This window comes from Antechinus flavipes, chromosome 3, assembly GCF_016432865.1.
Source record: "Antechinus flavipes isolate AdamAnt ecotype Samford, QLD, Australia chromosome 3, AdamAnt_v2, whole genome shotgun sequence".
NCBI lineage: Eukaryota > Metazoa > Chordata > Mammalia > Dasyuromorphia > Dasyuridae > Antechinus > Antechinus flavipes.
In genome coordinates, this window is record NC_067400.1 from 208,620,994 (window position 1) to 208,645,208 (window position 24,215).

The 24,215-nt window shown below is 36.0% G+C and overlaps 1 protein-coding gene across 3 annotated transcripts in view; it reads right to left on the bottom strand.

Annotated features, from left to right (window-relative positions):
• FRMPD4 (FERM and PDZ domain containing 4) overlaps nucleotides 1-24,215 on the bottom strand; it is a 743,167-nt gene that overhangs the window by 55,844 nt on the left and 663,108 nt on the right. For all 3 annotated transcript variants that reach the window (XM_051984529.1, XM_051984530.1, XM_051984531.1), the window contains exon 5: nucleotides 10,820-10,865. In XM_051984529.1, the coding sequence (XP_051840489.1) occupies nucleotides 10,820-10,865 (46 nt within the window). The remainder of the gene's footprint in view (nucleotides 1-10,819; nucleotides 10,866-24,215) is intronic.

Genomic DNA, 24,215 nt, shown 5'->3' on the forward strand with positions numbered 1-24,215 from the left:
CTGTTTTCTTCCTATTTCTCATAGTCCAAGTTTAGGGCCATGAACTTGATGTATTCAATAAATGCTTTTGAAAAGAAGAATGAATGGAAAGGATTTGAAGGACTGTTTTTAGTATGGAGATGTTAGGTCCAGTCTCATTGCATCTCATTTCCTCCTTTGCAAATATAGGTTAAATCTAATTTATCTCAGAACTAGGGGAAATTGGTGGCACATGTGGTGTATCAGCAATAGTAGCTCTCTTTTCCCTATTTTTATTTCTTATTTGCATTCCTGTTGGACAAGAATATAGTCCTCATGTTGTGACATAGAGGATGAATGTATTTTTTGCAGTTATCAAAGTTCTTTTTTCTATGCTAACATCCACAATATTACCTATACTTGGATTCCCTTATCCCTTATCTCTTGTTGAAAATCCTATTAATCTTTTAATTCAGCTACTCTATAATCAAGCTTTCCTTATCTCCCCAGCCAATAATAATTTCTTCATCTCTGCCCCCCACTTCAATCTCTACCTTTCTTGTGTACTTACCACATATTATTTGATATTTTACTTATTTACCTATGTAGCACATATCCTTCTTAAGTTCCATGAAGGAGAGAGATTGTGTCTTATTTAAAATTTGTGTCTTTTCCAGGATTTCCATTATGAGAAGCTCTGAATGTCCTCAGTGCCTAATTAGTGACTATTGAAATAGAGTGCTGTAGGCTCTAGTAACCTGTGTGTAACCATATTCAAAGTTAGAGATAGAAACTCATTACCATTTTTAGGAGTTAAAATCTCTTACCACTGCATTTTTTTTTTTTAATACAGGGAATTTGAGAAATCCTAACATAAACTTCCATATCCAATATCTTTAACATAGTAAGATCAGAGAAACTGGCACTCTATTAAATGATACTAATCTATATCACCAATAAAAGGAAGGGATTAGAGCTTTTATTAAGTGCTTACTAGCCAGGAGCTATGCTCATTGTTTTGTAAATATTATTTCATTTGATCCTGACAATAGCACAGAGGTTGGTGCTATTATTTCATTCCTATTTTATGGTTGAGAAAACTGAGCAAAGCAGAAATTAAGCGATTTGTCCAACGCAGTTACTAACTAAAGACTGTGTTTGAGCTTAGGTCTTCCTGACTCCAGGTCGTGTATATCTACTATACCATCTATTTACTACAATGTAAGATTTTTGTGCCCAGGAACTATTTTTGTATTTGCATCCTTAATGATGGGGGCATTATAATCACTTAATAAATGATTATGAAATTAATGAGGCTGCTATGGGAAGAAATAATAAAACAGAAAAAAAATAACATTGCAAAAATAAAATGCAAAAATTCTTCCACAAAAAGAGCAAATTTCCCATTTTGATTTTTAAGTTTCTTGAATTCAGGGACTAGTCAGTCAATAAAAAATTGTTAAATGTCAACTGTGTGCCAATTACTTTGTTTCTGGTACCTCTCACTGTGCCTGGCACAGTGATTCAGATAGCAGGCCTGCCATTACAATTCATTGAATGAAATGTCCATAATTTGAAAGGGAAAAATAAAAAGGAACAAAAATGGAATTTCAGAAGCAGACAAGTAAAAATCAGATATTTGACATTATCTACAAGTAAAGGCACCAGATATCTGGAAACTACTATACTATATACCATGCCATGGTAGCATGGGCACAGACCTACCTATTGAATTTGACAAAACAGTTTCAAACCTGAGTCCATCTCTTTACTTGGTGATATTATGCAGAGGAAACCAAACATAAAAATGCTGGGCAGCAAGTTGTAAAAGTAATTAAAATGCTAATTTTTATTGTCAGTAATAAAAGTAGAATTTATTGACTTTTAGTCCACTGGATCATCTGTTTCTGCCCATGAAACCTGGAATCTGGACTATGTTTAGCAAACAAATGTAATCCAGCATCAAGAATAGGAATAATTTAGCAAATTAAATAGCAAATTGCTTTATTCGTGTATAACCAAGCAATTCAATATATATGTATATATTAATAGATTCAGAAATAAATGTTTTAATTATAGAACTAAAATGGTGTACAAAGTAGATGATAATAATAGAAATTGCGGTGTAGTAAAGAAGAAAAAGAATCAAAGATTCTCATAGTTAGAAGCAACCTCTGGGAGTATTTAAGCTGGTTCTTATATGTACTGCTAGGTATTATATAAGGGTCAGAGTCTGGACATACAAAAGGAAGATCTAGCTTATGATACCTTTTTGGCCATGTTACCCTGGGCAAATTACTCAACTACCCTCAGCCTCAATTTCTGTAAAATAGAGTAATAATAAAATATATAAATATAATAAATAAATATAAAAAAATAATAAAAAAAACTCTCAGGGTTATTTTAAGGGTCAAATGAAATAATGCTTGTAAAGTGTTTTGTAAACCTTAAAGCATCATATAACTTCCAGTTTTCATTATTTATAAGAATATTCTTATGCTCTATAGGTAGCCATCATCCAAACTTTGGTTAATAATCTCTAGTAAATCAACTCATTCCACTCTCTGAGAACTCCCCTTGGCAGACCCCACAAGAATGATATTGATTATCACACCAATGTAAAGTTAGAGGAGATCATTTAGTCCAAGCCCATAATTTTACAAAGGAAAAAAATGAGATGCAGAGAAGTTGAATTAATTTGCCTTAAGTCACATATGTAGTAAATCTCAAAGCCAGAATTCAAACCTGGGTCCTTTCACTGATTCAGAATTCCTTGTTCTTTACTACACTGCATTCAGAAGGTTGGATTTGAGCTTAGCCTTAAATACTGCAAGAACTTTGCTAAATGGAGAAGAGGAGAAGAAAGTCATTCCATAAAGAAATAAATGGATTAGGGAAACATGGAGTTGGAGAGAAGAGATTATGATGCAGCTACTATCAGTCACATTGAATACATGCTTTCCTGGGATGAGTTGCTGAATTTTGATTTCAAACATAAAATTACAGATAGGGAAGGGGAAGAGGGAGGAAGAAGGGAGAAAGAGAGAGTATGAAGAAAGATGGCGAGAGAGAGAGATGGAGAGAGAGGAAGAGAGAGACAGGGAGACACAGAGAGACACAGAGACAGAGGGAGACAGAGACAGACAGAGAGGGAAAGAGGGAGGAAGGGAAAATAAAAAAGGGAAAAAGGGAGAGGGAGATTTGAAAGGGAGAGGGAGAGAGAGGGAGAAGTAATAAAGAGATAAGAGAGAGAGAGAGAGAGAGAGAGGAGAGAGAGAGAGAGAGAGAAAAGTGTGTAGTAATCCATGAAAAATTTTCAAAGGATATAATAGACACCACCACTACTATCATCATCAATCACATTTCAAAAAAAAATCAAAGCTTATAAAACTATTTCCTAACAACTATCCTGTAAGATAGGTAGTAGAAGCATTATTGCCCTCATTTTATAGATAGGACTGAAGCTTAAAGAAACAAATGACTTGTCCAGAAACATATGATTTGTAATTGTAAGAGCCAGAATTTGAATACAGTTCATTCTGACTCTAAGACTAGGGCTTTTTTCATACTATGCATCAATGACTTGCCTTTCCTCCCAATTTTCTCACTGAAGTCAGTGGCTGAAAAAATCATATTTTTGTTAAGTAAGCTTTCAGAAGTTAGTGAGGATAAAATAGAATGGTAATGATTTCATGTTTCCATTGGATTTAAAGGATGATTTAACCAAATAAAAGACAGACTTTAAGTTTTATCAAGAACTGGAACTGTTCAATGTCTTTCTCATTGAAATATATTTAGACTGCTGCTATAGAAATGTTTTAGATAGTAGAAAATGATTAAAATATGAGTGCCTCAGAGTTAAGTGAAAAAGAAAACTTGAACCCTATATCCTAAAAAATAAATCGTGCAATCTTTGCAAAATGATTAGCTTAGCTATAATTCATATTCCATTTAATCAATAAACATTGGTTAAGTACCAACCCTGTGCCAGGCACTGTGCCAGGTAATTGAGATATAGGGGAAAAGGAAGTGAATCTTTGTTCCTCAAGGAACTTATATTCTACTGGGTAAAAGGGTATAATATATGGAGAGAGAGAGAGAGAGAGAGAGAGAGAGAGAGAGAGAGAGAGAGAGAGAGACACACACAGAGACACAGAGACACAGAGACAGCACACACACACATAAACAGCGACAGAGACACACACATAGAAACAGAGAAACACAGGGAGACAGAAAGACAGAAAGAGACAGAGAGACAAGAGACAGAGAAACAGAGATAGAGTCAGACACAGAGAATCAAAGAGACAGAGACAGAGGGAAACAGATTCAGAGACAGAGACAGAGACAGAGACAAAGAAGAGAGAGGCAGAGACAGAAACAGAGAAGACAGAGATGAGAGAGAGAGAGAGACAGATAAAGATAGGAAAAGATAGAGACAAAGACAAAGACAGGTACAGAATCAGTGAGAATATGAGGAAGAAGAGAACACTTGCAAATGAGAGGAATCAAACCTGGCTTTTTAAAGGAGTTGACATTTGAGCTAAGCTATGAAAAGTTAGAAATACTGACATGTAGAAATGAGGAGGGAATATATTCAAGATATTGTTATATAGCCTAAACAAAAGGATGGAGATAAGAAGCGGGAGACACAAGATTAAGTGTGGGGAGCAGCTACTAGGCTAATATGACTGGAAGATAGGGGACATAGGAAAGAATAATATTAAATAAGTATGAAGAATTAGGTGGAAGCCATATTTGTGAAGGATTATCAAGGTCAGATTAAATTTGTCCTGAAGGGACTTCATGCAGATAGGAGCGATAGTGGATTGAGCGATGAGCCTAGACTCAGGAAGACCTGAGTTCAAAACTAGTTTGTGACCCTGGGCAAATCACTTAACCTCTTTGCTTCAGTTTCCTTATCTGTAAAATGAAGATAATAATTATAACTACTTTATAGGGCTGTTGTGAGTGATATAATAATTATAAAGTATATAACACAGTATCTGACACATAGAAAGTATTATACAGGGGCAGCTAGATGGTGCAGTGAATAGAGAATCGGCCCTGGAATCAAGAGGACTTGAGTTCAAATCCAGCGTCTCAGACATTTAATGCTTACTAACTGTGTGACCCTGGACAAATCACTTAACCCCAATTGCCTTTCAACACCCCCCCCACACACACACACACTCACACACAAAAGAAAGTGCTACTGTCAATAAAAAGCTATTTTAGCTATTTTAGTAATCTGTGTAAGATGATGAGGGTTTATAATAGGATAATGGTCATTTGAGTGAATGTGAGAGACTTTGTGGAAGCAACAAGACAGCAACTGATTAGCTAAAGATAGTAAGAAAAGAAGAGGCAGGGAAACCTTAAAACTTTGTAGCTAGTTGTCTAGAAGGACAGTTATGTATTTGACAGTAAATGGAAAATCTGTAGAATGGGTGCATTTAGGGGAAAGTTAATAAATCTAATGCTGGACACACCAAATAATGATGATGATGATGATAGCATGTATGTAATGCCTTAAAATTTATAAGATGCTTTACAATTATTATCTCAGTTTATCCTCACAAGAATCCTAGGAAACAGATGCTATTATTATCTCCATTTTATATAGGAAGAAATAGAGGCAGATAGGATCAAACAGCTATTAAATGTGGGATTGGGATGGGATTTAAATCTGTGTCTTCCTCATTCCAGGTCTAGAACTCTATTTACTGTACCACATAGCTGCCTCTGTAATGTTCAAGTGAAGATATGATGGAGACAATTAACAATGTAAGATTGCAGTTCAGGAGAAAGATTAGAACTAAGTAGGTAGATTTGGGAGAAATCTGAATAAAAATTAGAATTAAATCTATCCTAATTAATGGAATCATCAGAGTTCCAGAATGGAGAAGTAGAAGGGAGTACCCAGAATAGAATCTTGGGGGATGTCCATACTTAGTGGATTATACGGGATGATTTGGCTAAACAGGCTGAGAAGAATCTGCCAAATATATAAGAGAACCGAAAGAGGGAAGTATCACAGATGCCAAAGGAGGAAAGAACATCCAGAAAACGGGGGGTTATGAATATTGTCAAAAACTGCACAGATGTCAAATAAAATGGAGACTGTTAAAAAGCTATTAGAGTTAGCAGTTAAGAGATCATTAGTGGTGTTGGAAAGAATAGTTTTAGTAAAGTATTTGGGTTAGAAGCCAGATTATAGGGGGTTGAGAAGTGAGTGAATGGTGAGAGAATAAAACAAGTGTGGAAGACTGTCAATGTTTGACTGTGAATGAGGAGAAGCTATAATATGATAGGTTGAAGGGATGGTGGAGTCAAGTGAAGATTGGCCCATCCTTTAAGATAGGGTGAACTTGAGAATATTTATTGGAATGAGTGAACAAGAAGAGATTAAACATGTAAAAGAAGGAAGTAGTGAATAAGTTTAAAAAAAATTGAAAACAAGATGGTGTGGATGGCTTGAAGGCAGAAGAATAAATTTTAAACAGAAGTTGTGGGGAGTATGATAGAGGATCTTGATCTATCTATAATGATTTTAATGAAAAAGTGAAGGTCAAATTGAGAATGTTCTATTCTTTGTTTGGTATTTCCAGTGCATACATACCACAGTGCCTGACACATAGTAAGCACTTAAAAAATGCTTGCTAGTTGATTGTAGAGCATAAATTTGAAGTTTATTCAGTTGGTATGATTGTTTGAATTTCTCCAACAGTATAGTAGTAAAGATTCCTAGATATAGAGATGGAAAGGACCTTAGAATTTATATTTTGAATCTCTTCCTATTCCAATCTACCCTCTACACAGCTGTCAAAAAGATTTTCCTTAAGCAAAAATCTAATCTCATCACACCCCTACTCAATAAACTCCAGTAGTTCCCTATTGTTGCTAGAACAAAATAGACTCCTCTGTGTAACTTTTAAAGTTCTTTATGATTTGGACTCAATGTATCTTTCCAGGCTCTCTGTACATTGTAGCCCTTTCTGAACTCAGTCCATTAACTAAATGATTCTCTCTGTTCCTATAGTTCTTGTGGTTCTCCATCTCCATACCTTTACCAATAAGTAGAATGTACTCCTTCTTCACCTCTTACCTCATAGAATTCCTCTTTTCTTCAAGAAGCAGCTCAAGCACTATCTTCTATTTGAATATTTTTTCTGAACTCTGCTTTTTGAGGGGAGGGATTGCTTCATTTAAAAAATATATATTTTTATCCCTAGTGCCTAACACAAAGCCTGGAACATGGTAAATGCTTAGTAGATAGTTTCTGATTGACTTCCATAATCAAACTCACACATTTTAGGATACAGAAGTTCAGGCTTCAAGTGAATTTCCTAAGACCTCAGAAATAATAAATTGATTCTCTGTTTTCAAATCCAGGGTTCTCCCCCACTCCAGAAGATGCTGAATCTTTAGTTTCTGGATCATTAGGACCCTATCCCTTCCAAGTAGTATCAGGAGCAATTCTTTTCTATCCTTTGGGACAGAAGGCTTCAATGCCCCTCGGGAAGAAGGATTGTAGTCAAATCTAGATACAGAGAATTAAGGAATTTTCTCCTTTCTTCAGTATTTTATTCCATTTTCCTACTCTTTCCTACTTATACATACCTATCTTCAGGATGGGATCGCACTCAGTATTATCCCATATAGATACTCTATAAACACAAATTTTCACTTGCTTAGTCTTATACTTTTATAGATGATTTCTTTTTCTACCCTTTCTTTTAGAACGTCCTCATATTTGACTGTGTATGTGTCCATTTGAGGGTTAGTGTTTCCCTGAATCAAGCTAGTAGAATACCTCCTCCTATTCTTCCTCCTCCTTCTCCTCCTCCTTCTGCTACTGCAGCTGCTGCTCCTCCTCCTCCTCCTCCTTTTCTTCCTCCTCCTCCTTCTCCTCTTCCTCCTCTTCCTCCTCTCCTCTTCCTCCTCCTTCTCCTCTTCCTCCTCTTCCTCCTCTCTTCCTCCTCCTCCTCTTCCTCCTCTCCTCCTCCTCCTCCTCTTCCTCCTCTCCTCCTCCTCCTCCTCCTCTCCTCCTCCTCCTCTTCTTCTTCTTCTTCTTCTTCTTCTTCTCTCCTCTTCCTCCTTTTCTTCCTTCTTCTTTTGCTCCTCCTCCTCCTCTTTTCTCTCTCTCTCTTTTTCTCATGCACACACACACCACAAATTGATTTAGATATTATAAGCCTGACTACATGTTGTAAAATAACAAAAACCTGGAAAGGATGGTGGAAGTTCTTCTGAGTTCCTCTTTTGGTCAAGCATGAGTAGATGGGGCGGGGGGGGGGGGTAGAGGGAGGGAGGGGAAAAAACGAAACATAAGCGATTGCAAGAGATAATGTTGTATAAAAATTATCCTGGCATGGATTCTGTCAATACAAAGTTATTATTAAATAAAATAAAATTAAAAAAAAAATAAAAAAAAAAAGCATGAGTAGACAAGGGGATGAAGGATTCAAGGTTGGAAAATCATCTTTTTTTAGACTTAGTTAAACACAGCATCAAGAATGAGAAGGGAGGAGGAGGTGATAGGTTGGGAGATTAGAGAGGGATTGAAAGACTGAAGGTCACAGTGATGAAATTACAAAGTTATATAATGAGAGGAATTTTAGTATTCAGAATCATGATGGTTGCTCTGTTCTAAGTATGATAGTGAGGTCTAAATTATAACCATCTCTGTGCATGATTAAGAAAGACTAAGGATGTTTGGAAGATAAAAAAGATGAGGAAATAAGGACAGTGTTCGAAGGGGCATCAGCAGGTATTTAAGAGCAGAGATTTTGGATGAGAGGAAGACTATGAACTAGACACTTAACTCCTTGAAGAAGGAAAGGCCTGATGCCAAGTGGATGACTATGACAAGTGTCCAGAACAGATAGTATAGAAGAATTGAGGGATGGAGAAGGAGTAATAGAGGCAAATAGAGTAAACTTTGAAGATTGAGAAGTTTCTGAGTATGAATAGGAAAGGTGTTTAAGTGAGCATGAGAGATAGAGAGAATTGTCAAAAATGCAGTGATTGTCAGAGGGGGCTTGATTTCTGTGAACACAAGAATAAAAGGATTGTGAAGGTAAGAGATCTGAGCTAATAAGGAGTTGGTTAACACTAGAATCAGGTTTCAGAGGACATCATGGAAAGCAGAAATGGATAGAACCTATGGAGGAATAGGATTGAGGTGGATAGGGATAAAATTATGGGTAGAGAGAGCAGAAAAAAGGGATTTTTTGTCTCAGAAGATGACAACTCACATGGATGAGGGAAGTTGGAGTTGAAAATTTGTCCTCTCTAAGATGGGGGAAGAATCAGTTGACCTGAAACCCTTTCCTCCAGAGTCCTGTGATGAGTAAACATCATGTGAGTCAAGTTCATCATCTTCCATCAATGACATGTTGAACATTGGTATAGGAAGTAGAGGTTTCTGTCTAAGAAGTGGAGTCAGAAAATAACTTATTTGGATCTTCCAGGCTACAATGAACTGGTGCTCAGCACCAGCCCAATAGTCTGAGCTCAAGATAGTGAGGACATTGAGAAAATATCCTGCTTGTAGAGCATGGGGTGGGGGAAAGATTTTGTACCTCAATAACTGGAAGTACCTACTGTCTAGTATCATTGACTTAGCTTAATTAAAATACTCAATTTGCATTTGAATAGATGCAAGATAAAATCTTGTAGTTCTTAGTTATATGGGTATAATGAACAGTGGAGTTAACAGAAGTAGTAGGGAGAAGATGATCGTGATGGGTACCTTGAAACTTGGGAGTGCTAAATGATCATTCTTCCTCAACCCACATAGCTCTTTGCCAAATATTGCTTTTTTTTTTGTACTGATACAATCTAAGTTTCCTTTTTTTTTTTCCCATCTGTGCATATGCTACTCCTACTTCCTATACAGTATGATCTAGCCAAACTGATCTAGCAATTGTACACACATATCAGTTCCCCTCCTCTTCTTATGTCTTTCCACTGGCCTGCCTCATGCCTGGAAAATGTTCCCTCACAACTTTGCTTTGTAGAATCCCTCTCTTCCTTCAAGATGCAGTGTAAACTCTGCTTGTTACAAGAAGCTTTCCTCAATGATAGTGCTTTCTCTCTTTAATTACTTAGTAGGAAATTTATTTTTATTTACTCTCTTCATATTTATTTGGTATATACTTATCATTGTTGTTATTTTTATTCAGTCAATTTCAGTTGTATCTGACTGTTTGTGAACCCATTTGGTTTTTTTTTGGCAAAGATACTGAAGTGGTTTGCCATTTCCTTCTTTAGCTCATTTGACAGATGAGTAAACTAAAGCAAACAGGGTTAAGTGCCTTGTCCAGCTCACACAGGAAGGTAAGAGTTTGAGGCTAGATTGATTCTAGGCTCATTGTTCTATTCATTGTCCCACATAGCTGCTCCCTATTCATAAAAGCTACATATCCCCAAATGTTATATACACACATATATAGACATACATATACATACACATATGTATGTATATATACATATACATATAAACTTGGCATACCTGATAGAGATTTGACCTTGGAGTAGGATATGGATCCAAGTCCTGTCTTGGGTCAATAAAAGCTGTGTGGCCATGGGTAAATTATTTAGTTTCATAGTGCTCTAGGCAGTTCTCTATGTTGTAGATGAGTGGTTAATCTATATCCTTGGGAGAGTTTTCATGCTGGGACTTTCCTACACTTTTGAAATTCTATGTGTAGATTGAAATAAAAACAAACAAAAATCATTTTTCCCCGTGCTGCCACATTTTGGTATTATTTTGATGAAAAATAGCTCTGAAAAATGCCAAGAAAATGGAAACCTAATGGTAGTGAGGGCGGGGGGCATCTACTCACGGCACACTCACAGGGTAAGGTTGAATGACAGTGAGGAGGATCGATTCTTTGCAGTTTCTGTAAGAGAGAAAAAAAAATTTATGAAATACAGAGAACCAGGGCTTTAAAGGCTCCAATAGTTTTCTTTGGAGATGAGATGCTGTGATCCAATGGCAAGTATTCATTGGAATCCCAGGACAAAACAGATCAGAACACAAAACAAGCTTTGAATCTGCAGTGACAACTAAAAACAAAGTACTTCCCAAGTGAAACAAACAACCTGGTTTAAAACTTCCTATGCAGTTCACATTTGGAGGTATTACCTGCTCCACCACACAGTTGTGCACTAAAATAATGCTCTGCTGAGTAGGGAACAGTTTTAAAACCATCAGCTCAATCTGTTCTTTGTACCTTTTCCCTGTTAAGAAAATTGATTTTTCCTTCTCCCCTTCTGTGTTTCCAATTTTCTCTTCTGTTTTAAAAAAAATTCTCCATTTCTGTACTATTAGTTTGGGTAGTTTTTCACAATGTGGGGTGGGAGGAATGAAGAAAGATTTCTGAAAATTTCTCAGCTACTTGAGAAACTAATTATCTTATAAGGGTCAACGTCACTCAAAAAATTCCTTTATGACATTTCATGTAAAAGCAACATACTGAAAATCATGCTCTAGTGTACATCACCTACCACATTGTGCCAGGCACTTAACGAGCAGGAGCAGTACATTGTATATTGGGCCCATAAACATTATGGAGAGGAAACTATTGGGAAAGATTTCAGGCTAAAAGGAGTACTTTGGTAGCAAAGGGAGTGCTTTTGTGGTTAGTAGCTGCAGAATGCAATGGTTTAATTGTCCCCAAATAGCAAACCATCTATTATAATTGTTATTATTATTATATCACTGGTTGCAATTCATTCTTTTTCTCTATCTCTCCTTGTCTCTTTTTCTGTCTCTCTGTCAGTCTTTATCTCTCCCTGACTCTCACTGTTTCTGTCTTTCTGTCTCTTTGACATTGCCTGCCTGTCTATCCTTCTGTCTATATCTTTGGCTCTCTCTGTTTTTCTCTTTCTCTATGTTTGTGTCTTTCTGGTTTGCCTGCCTAACTATCTCTATCTATCCCTGTCTTCAGACTTCCTGTATTTCTTTCTCTACATCTATGTCTCTGACTGCCTGCTTGCCTATCTATCTGGCTCTATTTCTGCCTCCCTCTGTTTCTAACTTTCTCTACATCTTGTCTCTCTGACTTTGTCTGCCTGCCTGTCTCTGTTTGTCTATCTCTATCTCTGCCGCTCTCTATTTCTGTCTTTCTCTACATCTGTGTCTCTCTTTGTTTGCCTGCCTATCTCTCTGACTGTCTCTGTTTTCCATTTGTTCACTACAGAAAGGCTAGTTGCAACTTTGTGGAAAAGAACCAGGCTTTCTTTCACTCAGATTGCAGTTAATTGCCGGGTGGTATGATTTATTGCTTAGTTGTATGAAGAAAAGATGATCTGTATGCAAGGGTTGCTTCCTTAGACAACCCACCACAAATCACATTTGTAACACTAACTGCTTTGTTGTTGAGCCTGCACACTCTTCTGGCTGTGTTGCTGCTGTGTCCTACTGACATATTGCTGGGAGGGAAATCAATGGAGCAGTGGGAAACAGGAATGGAATAGAAATTTAGGGGAGAATGAGGAACAAGCAAGAGAATGGTGAAAGTGGAACTGGTCTCTTCAATCCCATTTTATAAAAGGACTGCCTCATTTTCAGAACCACAGCTGCTGGACAGTGGACAGAGAGGACTATCTTGGGTTTCAGACATTATTAATTAGAATGGGTTAAGAATGGGTTACCTATAAAGCTGAATCTAACTATAAGAACAGAGTGGCAGAACCTATGTTCATCTAAGAACTAAGATTTTATCATTTTTCCCAGGATGGGGGCAGGCAGAGATGATTAGATAATGTGAGAATTCAGATATGGACTTAGTGAATTGAGAACTACAAATATGATTTCTAGGCTCAACATACACACACAAATTATTTTGATTAAAAAAAACAACAGACTTCTTAGGCTGGCATCCAAGGCCTTTCAAAATTTGGCACTGCCCTGCTCATTGTTCCTGACTGTTCATGACCCCCATTTGGGGTTTTCTTGGCAAAAATATTGGAGTGATATGTCACTTCCTTCCCCAGTTCACTTTACAGATGAGGAAACTGAGGCAAACAGAATTAAATGACTTGACCAGAGTCATATAGCTAGTGTCTAAGGTTGAAGTTGAACTCAGGAAGATGAATCTTACTAACTCTGAGTCTGGCACTGTGTGCACTGCTCTGCCATTAGCTGAGCCTTTAGCTGCTCTGGCCAGTCTGGTAAAGTTGTTCTCATCTAACCTATGATCCAACCAAATTAGGCTACTTGTCTCCTACATATATTTTCTTTTTCTCATGCCTTATTCATCTTGCTTTTTATAATGCAGATGGGTTAAATAGATAGAATAAAATACTTGCAAATTGGAGGCAGCTAATTGGTAGAGTGGATAGAATTGGAGTCAGGAGAACCTGAACTCAGATCTGGTCTCAGACACTTATTGGTTTTGTGATCTTGGACAAGTCACTTAGCCCTGTTTGCCTCACTTTCTCATCTGTAAAATGAGCTGGAGAAGGAAATGAAAATCCATTCCAATATCTTTGCCAAGAAAACTCCAAAAGTGTTCACTAAGAATTGGACATGATTGAAAACGACTAAACAACAACAACAAATGAAATGGTTCAAATTTTTCCTCACTTACTGTCCTCAGTCCTAGCTATGTGGCCCTGGGCAAATCCTTAACTTCATTGTACCTTGGTTTCCTCTTTGATAAATTGGGAATCATAATCTACTTTACAGGGTTGTTATGAGGATCCATTGAGTGTTGTGTGAGTAAGTTTACATTTGACAAATATAAAGTACTTTGCAAATCTTGAAGTGTTATGTAAATGTTAGCTACTATTTATGCCTGGGATATACTTTCTTTTTTTCACATGTTGAATTTTTATCCATTTTTTAAAGGTCAACTAAAATCCCCACCTTCCCTTAAAGCTTTCCATGATCCTTCTCTTCCCAAGGGCTTCTCTGATGAACTAGTGATCATGTATTATTTTGTATTTTTTTCTTTTGCAGATTATATCACTCTATTAGATTTTAGCTCTACAAAGACATCCCATGTTTTATCTACGTTTTGTATTCTATTTTCTCCCTTCCTTTGCCCTGTCCCTAGTACAACACTCAGAATACAGTAATTAATAAATAATTATTTAAGGAAAAACTACAAGGGGACCTCCAACTAAATGGAATTGAATTAAAATAATACACTATTTAAATAATACATTTCTTGCTTAATTATTCATCTTATTTCCCCCCACCGCCCAAGGAATTCCCGTGTATCTTTGTCACTAGATAAAAACAAAAATATTTTTATGTGGATCATGTTAGGTTTATGGGTTGGGTGAACTTTGTTTTTGGAGAAATAATAAAAGAGGAGGGACATGGTATACCCATACCTGTGTCTGTGTCTCTGTGTGTGAGTGTGTTTCTCAAGTTGGTAAACTAGACAAGGGAGATTACAAAAGCAAGAAATCACAAAGGTTACTTCTGAAACCACCAGGTACCTTCATTGTTTTCTTAGGGGCAAAGCAGAAAAGAAACACAAAGCTTATTGGAATACAGTCCATGCTGTTTTGGACTCACCAAAATGTGAATTTAAAGAGCATGGCTTCTACTTGGCTCTACTAAACAGCTGTGTGACTTTCGGCAAGTTTTTTAGTTTCTCCTGGGCCAGAATTTCTCTGCTATCTAAAGAACTGTTTAGATTGGATTCTTTCTAGAGTCTTCTGACTCTAACAATCCATGTTGCTATGATTTGCATAGATGAAGGGCCATGGTCACTCCATCTGTGGCATGCTAACCCCTGAAGATTGATAAATATGCATAGGAAATTTGAAAAAGTTTCATGAAGTTTCTCAAAAATGCTCTACTCCAGTAATCCTTGCCCACCATTATACTTTCCTATTAGGAACTTTAGGAATAAACATCAATCATCAAATAGCATTAATTTGATAATGGGAACATTTCTCAAAACATCTCAGTTCCATTGTCTTCATTTGCAGTCTTTGGTGCTCTCCTTTGAAATATTTCCAGTATGTACCTCAAGTTGACTTTAATTCTACCTTTTAAATGAATAAATTAAGTTATTTGATGTGAAATTAACTATTCCTATATTCTGTAGTGAAATCTTGTCTTTCATCCTCAATATCATGCCATCCTCATCTTTAATTATTTAAGTAAAATCTGTCAAGCAGGTAGAATGAAATCCATAGTCTCCTGGGTCTCCTAACCTGTCACTAAGAAAAAAACAGACCAATCCCAAAATGATTTTAGAGTAATATCAGGATGATAAAACCTAGAAAGTGCAGAGTAACCAAATATCGTTAAGCTTTTCTTCCCTCATCCCCACTCACACCTTTATTCCCACCCCCACTCTCAAGCAAGCATAACCTTACCCAACATTTCTAGTCCAGAATCACTTATTGGAATATTATTTTGTCATATTCCTAATGAACGAATTTTCTACTTTCACAAAATAGATTGTTTTTAAGGGCCAAACTCTACTAGAACGATTTAATGGGTTGGTTACAAAGTCATTTTAATCCCTGAGTCACTGTGCTGACTTGCTGGGAGAAATACAATATAACCTTACCTTAAACCTCTCCTGCAAAGTTTACCTTTAATTATTTTCTTTTCATTGTTGCAGCAAAAATCTTTCCTTAGCCCTTCCTCCTGCAGGGTCCTTTGTGGCTCCACGGAAACATTTTTGGGGACCCCAAACATCAGTGACTGCAAGGCATGCTGTAGTATCAGGCTTCATTTTATAATTTCATTGGATGTGCTCCTGCTGCAGAGAGCCAGGCTGAGTAAGAGAGAAGCCCAAATCCAAGAGAGGTGGGGCTCTGAATGCATTATGAATTTCCTTTCTCTTCCAAGTAATGATAAAGCTGGTGTTCCCCAAGGCTACCATTACACAGAGATGCCCAGTTTGCAAAGCTTCCTGAATTATCCTGCTTCCTTTCACCCCTTTTATTCCTATCTAAAATTTAATTCATTTTCTACATTCAGCATTTACTAAGAGAACACATGTATAAGCAAATAAGAATTTGGATCCACGGATAGGATCAGTATAAGTCATTATTCGTTCACCTTTGAGGCCTCCCAAACAAAGGCATTCACCAATTTGGATAGAGTCAATGGAGTTGTTCAGTGAAAGGAAATATTTTGATGCTGCAAACCCATTGGAAAATGGATTTGTAATCTCATCCATGTGGGCATTCCCCTCAGCCATATAATTTGCAGTTTATCTTTAAGCTTGCCTTTGTCTCATTTTCAAATATATCCTCCCATGAGAACAGAACAGGGGGTCCAACTAATGAATTAAAAAAATACTAATAGCTAAAATATTTTTAGGATTTCAAAAAAATTCTGAATTTTCTTAAAAATTACAATGATGATGACAACTCTGAAGTTGAAATTTAAGTAAGTGCCTTTTACTTCCGTAAGAGTCAAAAGTATGATTATAAGAAAGTAATCTAGCTCAAGATATGGCTGCATATGAAAGCTCAAGTCTTTCAAAAGACAAATAAGAAACACTGACCATCTAAAGAAGATCAGCACACACTATCTTTATTAGAATGCTTTGTTCCAGCCATTCAGGTTGACTTTCCATGCTGACCATTCAGATAATTCTGCATGAAAACAGAAGAATCTGATGAGAGAGAGAGAGAGAGAGAGAGAGAGAGAGAGAGAGAGAGAGTGTGTGTGTGTGTGTGTATTTATATATATAGCTATAATGCTGACTACTTGAATCCTACAAATAATTGGAGTAGAAAATATTTTGTGAAGGAAGAGCAAAAGATAATGGATTTTAAAAGTCACAATAGTGGATATCTAATAGGATAGAAATAGGTTCTAGAATCTCAGCAATGTTTTGCAAAGTCAATAAAAGAAGAATGGTTTTCTCATGGGGTAGATATGGATATGGTAGAAAGACTGCTCAAATCCAGCCTCAAACACTTACTTGTTTATGTTACTTCAGGTAAGTCACTTAACTATTTTTTTAAATTAGTTTCCTCATATGTAAAATGGGGATATAGTAGCACCTATCTCCCATGGTTATTTTAAAGATTGATAAAATAATAATTGTAAAGCACTTGGAATAGTTCCTGGTACATAATAAGCATTATATAAATGTTAGTTATAATAATAATAATAATAATAATTATTATTATTATTATTTAGGGAGTATACATATGGATAAGATTAGAGATCCATTGGAATGTTTTTTTTTCAGAATTATAAATAAAGTTTTAAATGATTTATTTTTAATGTCACTGATTCATAACTGCTAGTGTCTTTGTTGTGAAAGACAGTATAGCATAATTAATAGAGAGGCAGAAAGTCCTAAATTCAAGTCAACTCTCTGCCATATACAGCCTGTGTGACACTGGGCAAGTACTTATGAATTCCCAGGTACTGTGCAAAGAATTAAGGATACAAAGAAAAGCAAAAATATTGTTCTTTTTCCATCCTCTTCCTATTAAAAAAAAGCATATCCATGAGGATATGCTTCAGTAGTCCCAATGTGGGCAAAACAGAAAAGTGGGAAACTACAATTAGGAATTACGTCATAGGTGTCAAATGTTTAATGCATCATTAAACATTTACTTTATCACTAGCCAAGGATCCATACCCACCATACAACCTTAGATCATATTTAAGCTGTAATATTCCTGCATTCCAAATACTCAGCTCTTCTACCTGGAACTTAAGCTAACTTAAGCTCAAGGGCCTTGAGAATTGGATTAGTAAACACCAACTTTGTGTTTTCCAGATCCCAGACCCATGCAACTTCTTATTCATCTTCATGTCATGTCATTACACAGGCATTCTCTTCTGTCTCATCCTCAAATATCTAATTCTGGCTTTGAGACCGGTCATTAAATTAATATAGACATCCTTGGAAAAAAACCTGCCAGTTATTTATTAAGTACTTATGAATTCCCAGGTACTATGCAAAGGACACTGTTCTCCTCAGGGAATACACATTTTAATGGAGAGACATGTAAATAACTATACATACAAGATATAAACATTATAAATGGCAGTGAAGGCAATGACAGTGGGAAAGGAAAAGATGGCATAAAAGATAGAATTTGAAATACAACAGAGGAAGCCAGGAGAGCCAACAGGCAGAGGTGAGGAGAGTAAGAATTCTAGGCCCGAGGAAAAGCAATTGAGTGAAAAAGCAAGGAGATGGAATACATTGGAGAGAACAGCAAGAAGTATCTTCAGGATTTGTAAAGTACATCGAAGAGTGTCAGGTATAAGATGACTAGAAAGGTAGGAAAGGGGCCAGGATGATGGGCTTTAAAGATTTCATCACAGGATTTTACATTTGATTCTGGAAGCAATAGGGAGCCACTAGGCTTCATTGAATGAGGAGAGGAGAATCAATCTGAATGTTAGGAAAATCACTTTGGCAGCTGAGGGAAGGATGGAGGAGTGGGCAGAGCCTTAAGGCAGAGAGACCAATCAGAAGACAGTTGCAAAAGTCTAGGAATGAGGTGATCAGGGCATGTACCAGATGATGTTTATGTGAATAGAAAAGAGTAGATATACATGAGAAGTATTGTGAAGTAGGAATGGCAAAACTTGACATTGTCCTGTGATTACGATTATCAATTCCATGACTTCCATATTTATGTATCAATATACATGTTTATTTATTGATATATATAGAAATGTATAAATATAAATAGCGATAGATCGTAGATAGGTAGAATAGATCACTCCTTATTGGAAGCAGGAAGCGGTTATAAAAGTATTGAATCTGGAGTCAGAAAGTCTTAAGTTCAAATTTGGCCTCAAATACGAGCTTATGTAACTCTGGGCAAGTCATTTAAGCTCTGCTTGCCTTGGTTTTCTCAATGGGGATTAATTAATATCTACCTCATAGGATTGTTGTAAGGATCAAATGAGAAAATATTTGTAAAAACCTTTTTTTTTTTTTTTATACTTGGCACATAGTAAAAGCTCAATAAATACTTCACCTCTGCCTTCCCTGACTACCACTAATCTAAGTGTTTTCATTGTCTTTCTCTATTAGACTATGTTCCTTGGGGGCAAAGATTGTTTTACTTGCTTGCATCTGCATTCCCAGATTTTAGATTAGTGCCTGGCATACTGTAAATACTTTATAGATGTTTTAAAAATTCATTCATTCATTGTTTTATACCAACACTTTCAGAGTCTATTTTGAAGTATACACATAGATATTTTCATTTCTAAAAGCACCCATATACTTGCACAAGGGCTTTAGTTTTTCTCACATTTCCTGTTTTTGGAAGAGATATAAGTGGTCTTTCTGAGAAATCCAGGAAGTTCCACAGTAAGAGATATTTCATTTTGTCTCCCCGTCTTACCCTGGAGACAGGGATAGGAAGACTAAAATCTTAGTGATTTTTGGTCCCTAAGGATCAGCTCAAACATTACAGTCTGTTCATGACAAGGTGAAGGAAAACATTTCTCTTCATTTTCAGGAAAGTAGTTGAAAGGTACCACAGGGCTATATGTGGCAAGATGTAATATGAATAGTACAATGCCTCTTTTAGCTGACCTTTTCAATATCTTGGGTTGTGATTATAATTGTGTATCACATCTCTTTCTAACAAGTTCTAAACCCAATTCCAGAAAAGAGGGAAGACGACTATCAAATCAAATTACAAATCACAATAAAAGGTCAGAATGTTACTGCTAAGTATTATTGTCACTAGTTACATGATTTGTTAACATTCTGATTGTTGGCCCTGAACCTGGACTCTCTCTCTCAATGTCCTTCATGGGAATAAAACAGTCTCTTAATGCTTCTTAGCTAGTTTCAGTGGACTCTTTGTAAGCAAATGGGGTGAGGAAACCACATGAATGACATATACCAACTAAGACAGGAGTAAATGGCTTAGTGAAATCCCAGGATGAATCAAAGACTTCATTTTGTCAATAGCTACAATCCTTCCTCTTATCACAAGTGCCTGACAAGAAGCAAAATTGACAGTTCTGATTTTCACCTCTTCTTTCTTGACCAATTCTTTCCCTGCTAATGATCAGTAAAAGGCAAAGGAAAGTAGCAGAAATAAAAAGAAAAGAAAAAGAGATCAAAGAGCCTAGATAATCATGGGATAGATAATCAATCTCTGAAAAATTGGACCCCTTAATAATGACACAACATATTGGCACAGCAAGTGTATTTGAAATGACTTTGAAATAGGATATATTGCTTACCATGCAAAAAAGAAGAAAAAATATGTAAAGTTGTAAAGTATTGGTGAGTGATAATGTCCAAAATGCTCTTAGGATGACTCAAGTTGGATGATATAAAGAATGGTACTCCATTTTAGGAAGGATAATACTAGATGATGAATTCTTCTGTCCCTATGCTCTATTACTTTGTCACTTGATGATTTTTCAGAATTGTACTTGACTGGTGAATTTTGGTGAACAATTCTTCTTTGTTTGTTTAGTTTTAAATTTTTTACTTTGAATATTTAAGCTTTCCCCAATTACATGTAAAAACAATTTTTAACATTAAAAAAAATTAGAATTCTAAATTGTCTCCCTCCTTACCCCCCTCACTAAGAAGGCAAGTAATTTGAAATAGGCTACTATACATATGTATTCATGCAAAACATGTTTCCATATTAGTCATGTTGTGAAAGAAAACATAGGCCAAAAATAGAAAAATAAAGAAAAAAAAATTTTAAGTATGCTTCCATTTGTATTCAGATGCCATCAGTTCTTTTTCTGGGAATGAATAGCATTTTTTATCATGTCTTTCAGAGTAGGGACATTGTATTGCTGAGAATAGCTAAGTCATTCACAATTGATCATCTAACAATCTTGCTGTTATTATGTATAATATTTTCCTGGTTCTACTCATTTCACTCTTTCCAGGTTTTTCTGAAAGCATTCGGCTTGTCATTTCCATAGTTTTCCATCATAATCATATGCTGGTTTAAAAAAAAAAACAACAGAAAAAACCCCAATCATTTGTTGGTAGACACTTCTAAAGATTTCTTTGTGAGATCACCATGTATTTCCTGTGTTCTAACTCCTTTGCATGAATTTATCATAAGGTTCTGTCCTGCATGCCCCTACACTTTCTTAGTGATATTATCTGCTTTGAGTGATACAAATAAAGTTCACTCTATCATTAAGTAACATCATAGTTTTATTGTCAAGTGGTATTTAAGACGAGAGAGTTGAATCCACATTCATCTTCTTTGGATGGAATATATGCTCAATACATAGTTGGCTAGTTCTTTGTCTTTCTGGCAAAGCTATCCAACTAGGTATTAGTCAGAAAATAAATCAATGCAGAAGATTATTATCAGGTCATATTTGTAATTTTTCTCCATATTCATAGTCACTGAACATGGGAGCTCTCCATCTTAGTAGCAAACTTAGTGTTTGTTATTTAGTGTTAGCCCTATCACTTTTTAGCCGTATTATTCCTCATAATTCTTAAGCTCAAATGATCCTCCAGCCTCAGTCTCCCAGTGGCAGGATTTACAGCCAAGCCAAATAATTTTTTCTATCCATTAGGTTTTGCACAAAGAGACTATAAGGTACTTAAGAGAAGAAACTATATTATCTTTTTGTCTTTGGCTAGCCAGTTTCTATCCCAATGACACATACCAAGTGCTTAATGAATAATTTTAAACTGAATGCTTGCTGAATTTCAAATCCTATCTAATCTTTTAAAATATATATTTAATTTATGGGATAAAACAAGAATGTCCATAATATAGTACAATAAAATGTACAATAATTGTCTTAAAAGATTCATGGGAAGAGAATTTCACAATTAAAAGAACAAAAAAAAATGGTTATGGCCAGAAAGAATGCTCTGGATCAAAAACCAGATAAATATATTCATATTTTCTTTTCACAGAAAGTAAAAAAGGCACTTAGTCAAGCCTCTTGATTTGACAAATGAGAAAAATGAAAGTGACATTAAAATTTTCTAATGTCAATAGTTCTTTTTTTCTTGGCATCTAGAACAGGGAATCTACAGAATCTATAGCCACATATACTGTTGACATAATTAGGATTTCAAGATCCCCTGCTCAGAAAGATGAAAGGTCTCCTCATGCCCGGCCTGAGACCATGGACTGGGGCAGATGGCTTTGCTTTGGAAGAGGAAGGGAATAGATCTGGATACTGTCATTCTTCAGCCAGAATTTCTCAAGCCTTCTGAAACACACATACTTTTATTGTTTTGCTTTCCTTCTTCTTCTTCTGTACATATTAGTCATTTCTGACCCCAGTCAATTTCCCAGTCTTATCTTTTATCCCAAAGGACAAGTTGTAACCTGGAGAAAATTTAATCTAAGCACACATAGCATCGTTCACCTGTGAACTAAAAATCATCTGCATGAGTACAAAGTGGAGAGAGAGACAGATAAACAATAGCTCCTGCAGAAAACACCTGGGCTCAATAGGAGTCAGTCAGAAGTGCAGTATAGAAGCCAGAAAACTAAAATCTCCAGGTGTGAGAGATCAGGAGGGAAGGGGAAAAAAAAAAGGAAAAAAAAGAAATTTACATGATGACTTTATTATTCATTTAAAAGGAATAGCAAATATTATGTAATAGATTTGTAGTTTCATGAGTGATCATCTTTTTATCATACTATTCTATGGAAATGCTTATTTTATTCTATAAATTAAAAATAAGTAAATGTGAAAAAATGATATTAGACTGTATTGCAATGTTACAGTGTCCTGAGACATTTTATTTAGTTTTACGTGCTATATCTCAGGAAAGACAATGACAGGATGGAACATATTTAGAAGAGGCTTAATCAGGATGCCACTTGGTTAAGGGGTCATGAAAAAATAAGTTGACTGGAGTAAGCTTACAGAAGGGAAGGATTTGAGGGGGGGAATGAGAAGATGGAGGAAGATAGAGATGATAACTCTTCTCAAGTTTCTGTAGCACTAACACATTGAAGAGCCATCATTAGCCTTTCCTGTGCTTTCTAAGGGGGTAGGACTTGAAGTGATAAGTAGAAGTTGTGAAGTGTTAACTTGACTAAAAGGAAAATTTAACAAATGTTAAATGGACTACCTCATAAGGTAGTGAGTTTTCTGTCACTGGAGATCTTTGAGCCTAGTGACTATGGATGGGTGGGTGAGAGTCTTTCTGTTTTAGTATATGCTTGGATAGGTGATCTCAGAGATTCTTTAAGAACTTCAATGATTTTCTGACTGGGAGGGTATCAATGACTGTGTCCTGAAAGCATAGAGGACTGTGAGCAATTTATCTCACAATAGCCATGCTGCTTTCACACATACAATCATTTTTTTTTAATTCTATTAGTTATACCTGTGATTAGTTAAAATCCAACGACTTAGATTCTTCACTATCTCTGCTTGTCTGCTTTTACTGAAACTGACCACAGAAAGTAGAACAATTGAATGTATTACTGCAAGTTACTGCTTCTTTTAGGACACTAGAGGTATGGATCCTTACCCCTGTGGTAATTGTAAAAAACTACCAGTTCCATAGTTATGGATTTTCAGAGGGAGAGTGACATAATATACACATGTACATAGATACATGCACATGTATCTTATATATATATATATATATATATACACACACACACACACACACATATATATATATATATATATATATATATACATATCGCATGCATCACCTATGTATATATTGGAATTCCACAGTGTGTATGTATAGATATATATGTACATATAAAGACATATGTATATTAAAAAGTATACATACATGTATATAATTATATGCCTCTATACACACAGACATAAACACATATACATATATACATATATAACACATGTATATGTGTGTGTGTTATGTATATATAGAGAGAGACAGAAATAGAGAGACACGCACAGACACATATACAGTTACACAGAGAGAGATGAGGAAAGGAGGGAGGGAGGGAGAGGAAGGGAGAAAGAGAGAAGGAAGGAGAGAAAGAGAGGGAGAGAGAGAGACAGAGACAGACAGACTGATAGACTGACTGACTGATTGACAGACAGACTAAGCTGCAGGAAAAAGGGGAAGGACAAAGAACTATAGTTAAGCCTAGATATGGATTCCTTTTTCAGAGGTTAATATTGTTCCATTATTAGTTAGTGCTACTATGTACAGCTGGGTGGTGCCATAGTGCATAGAATGCTGGACCTGGAGTCAAAATCCTGAGTTCAGATTTGGTCTCAGCCATTTGTTAATTGGGTTACCCTGAGTTTCCTTAGCGTTGCCTCAGTTTCCTTATCTATAAAGTGAGCTGGAGAAGGAAATGGTAAATTACTCCAG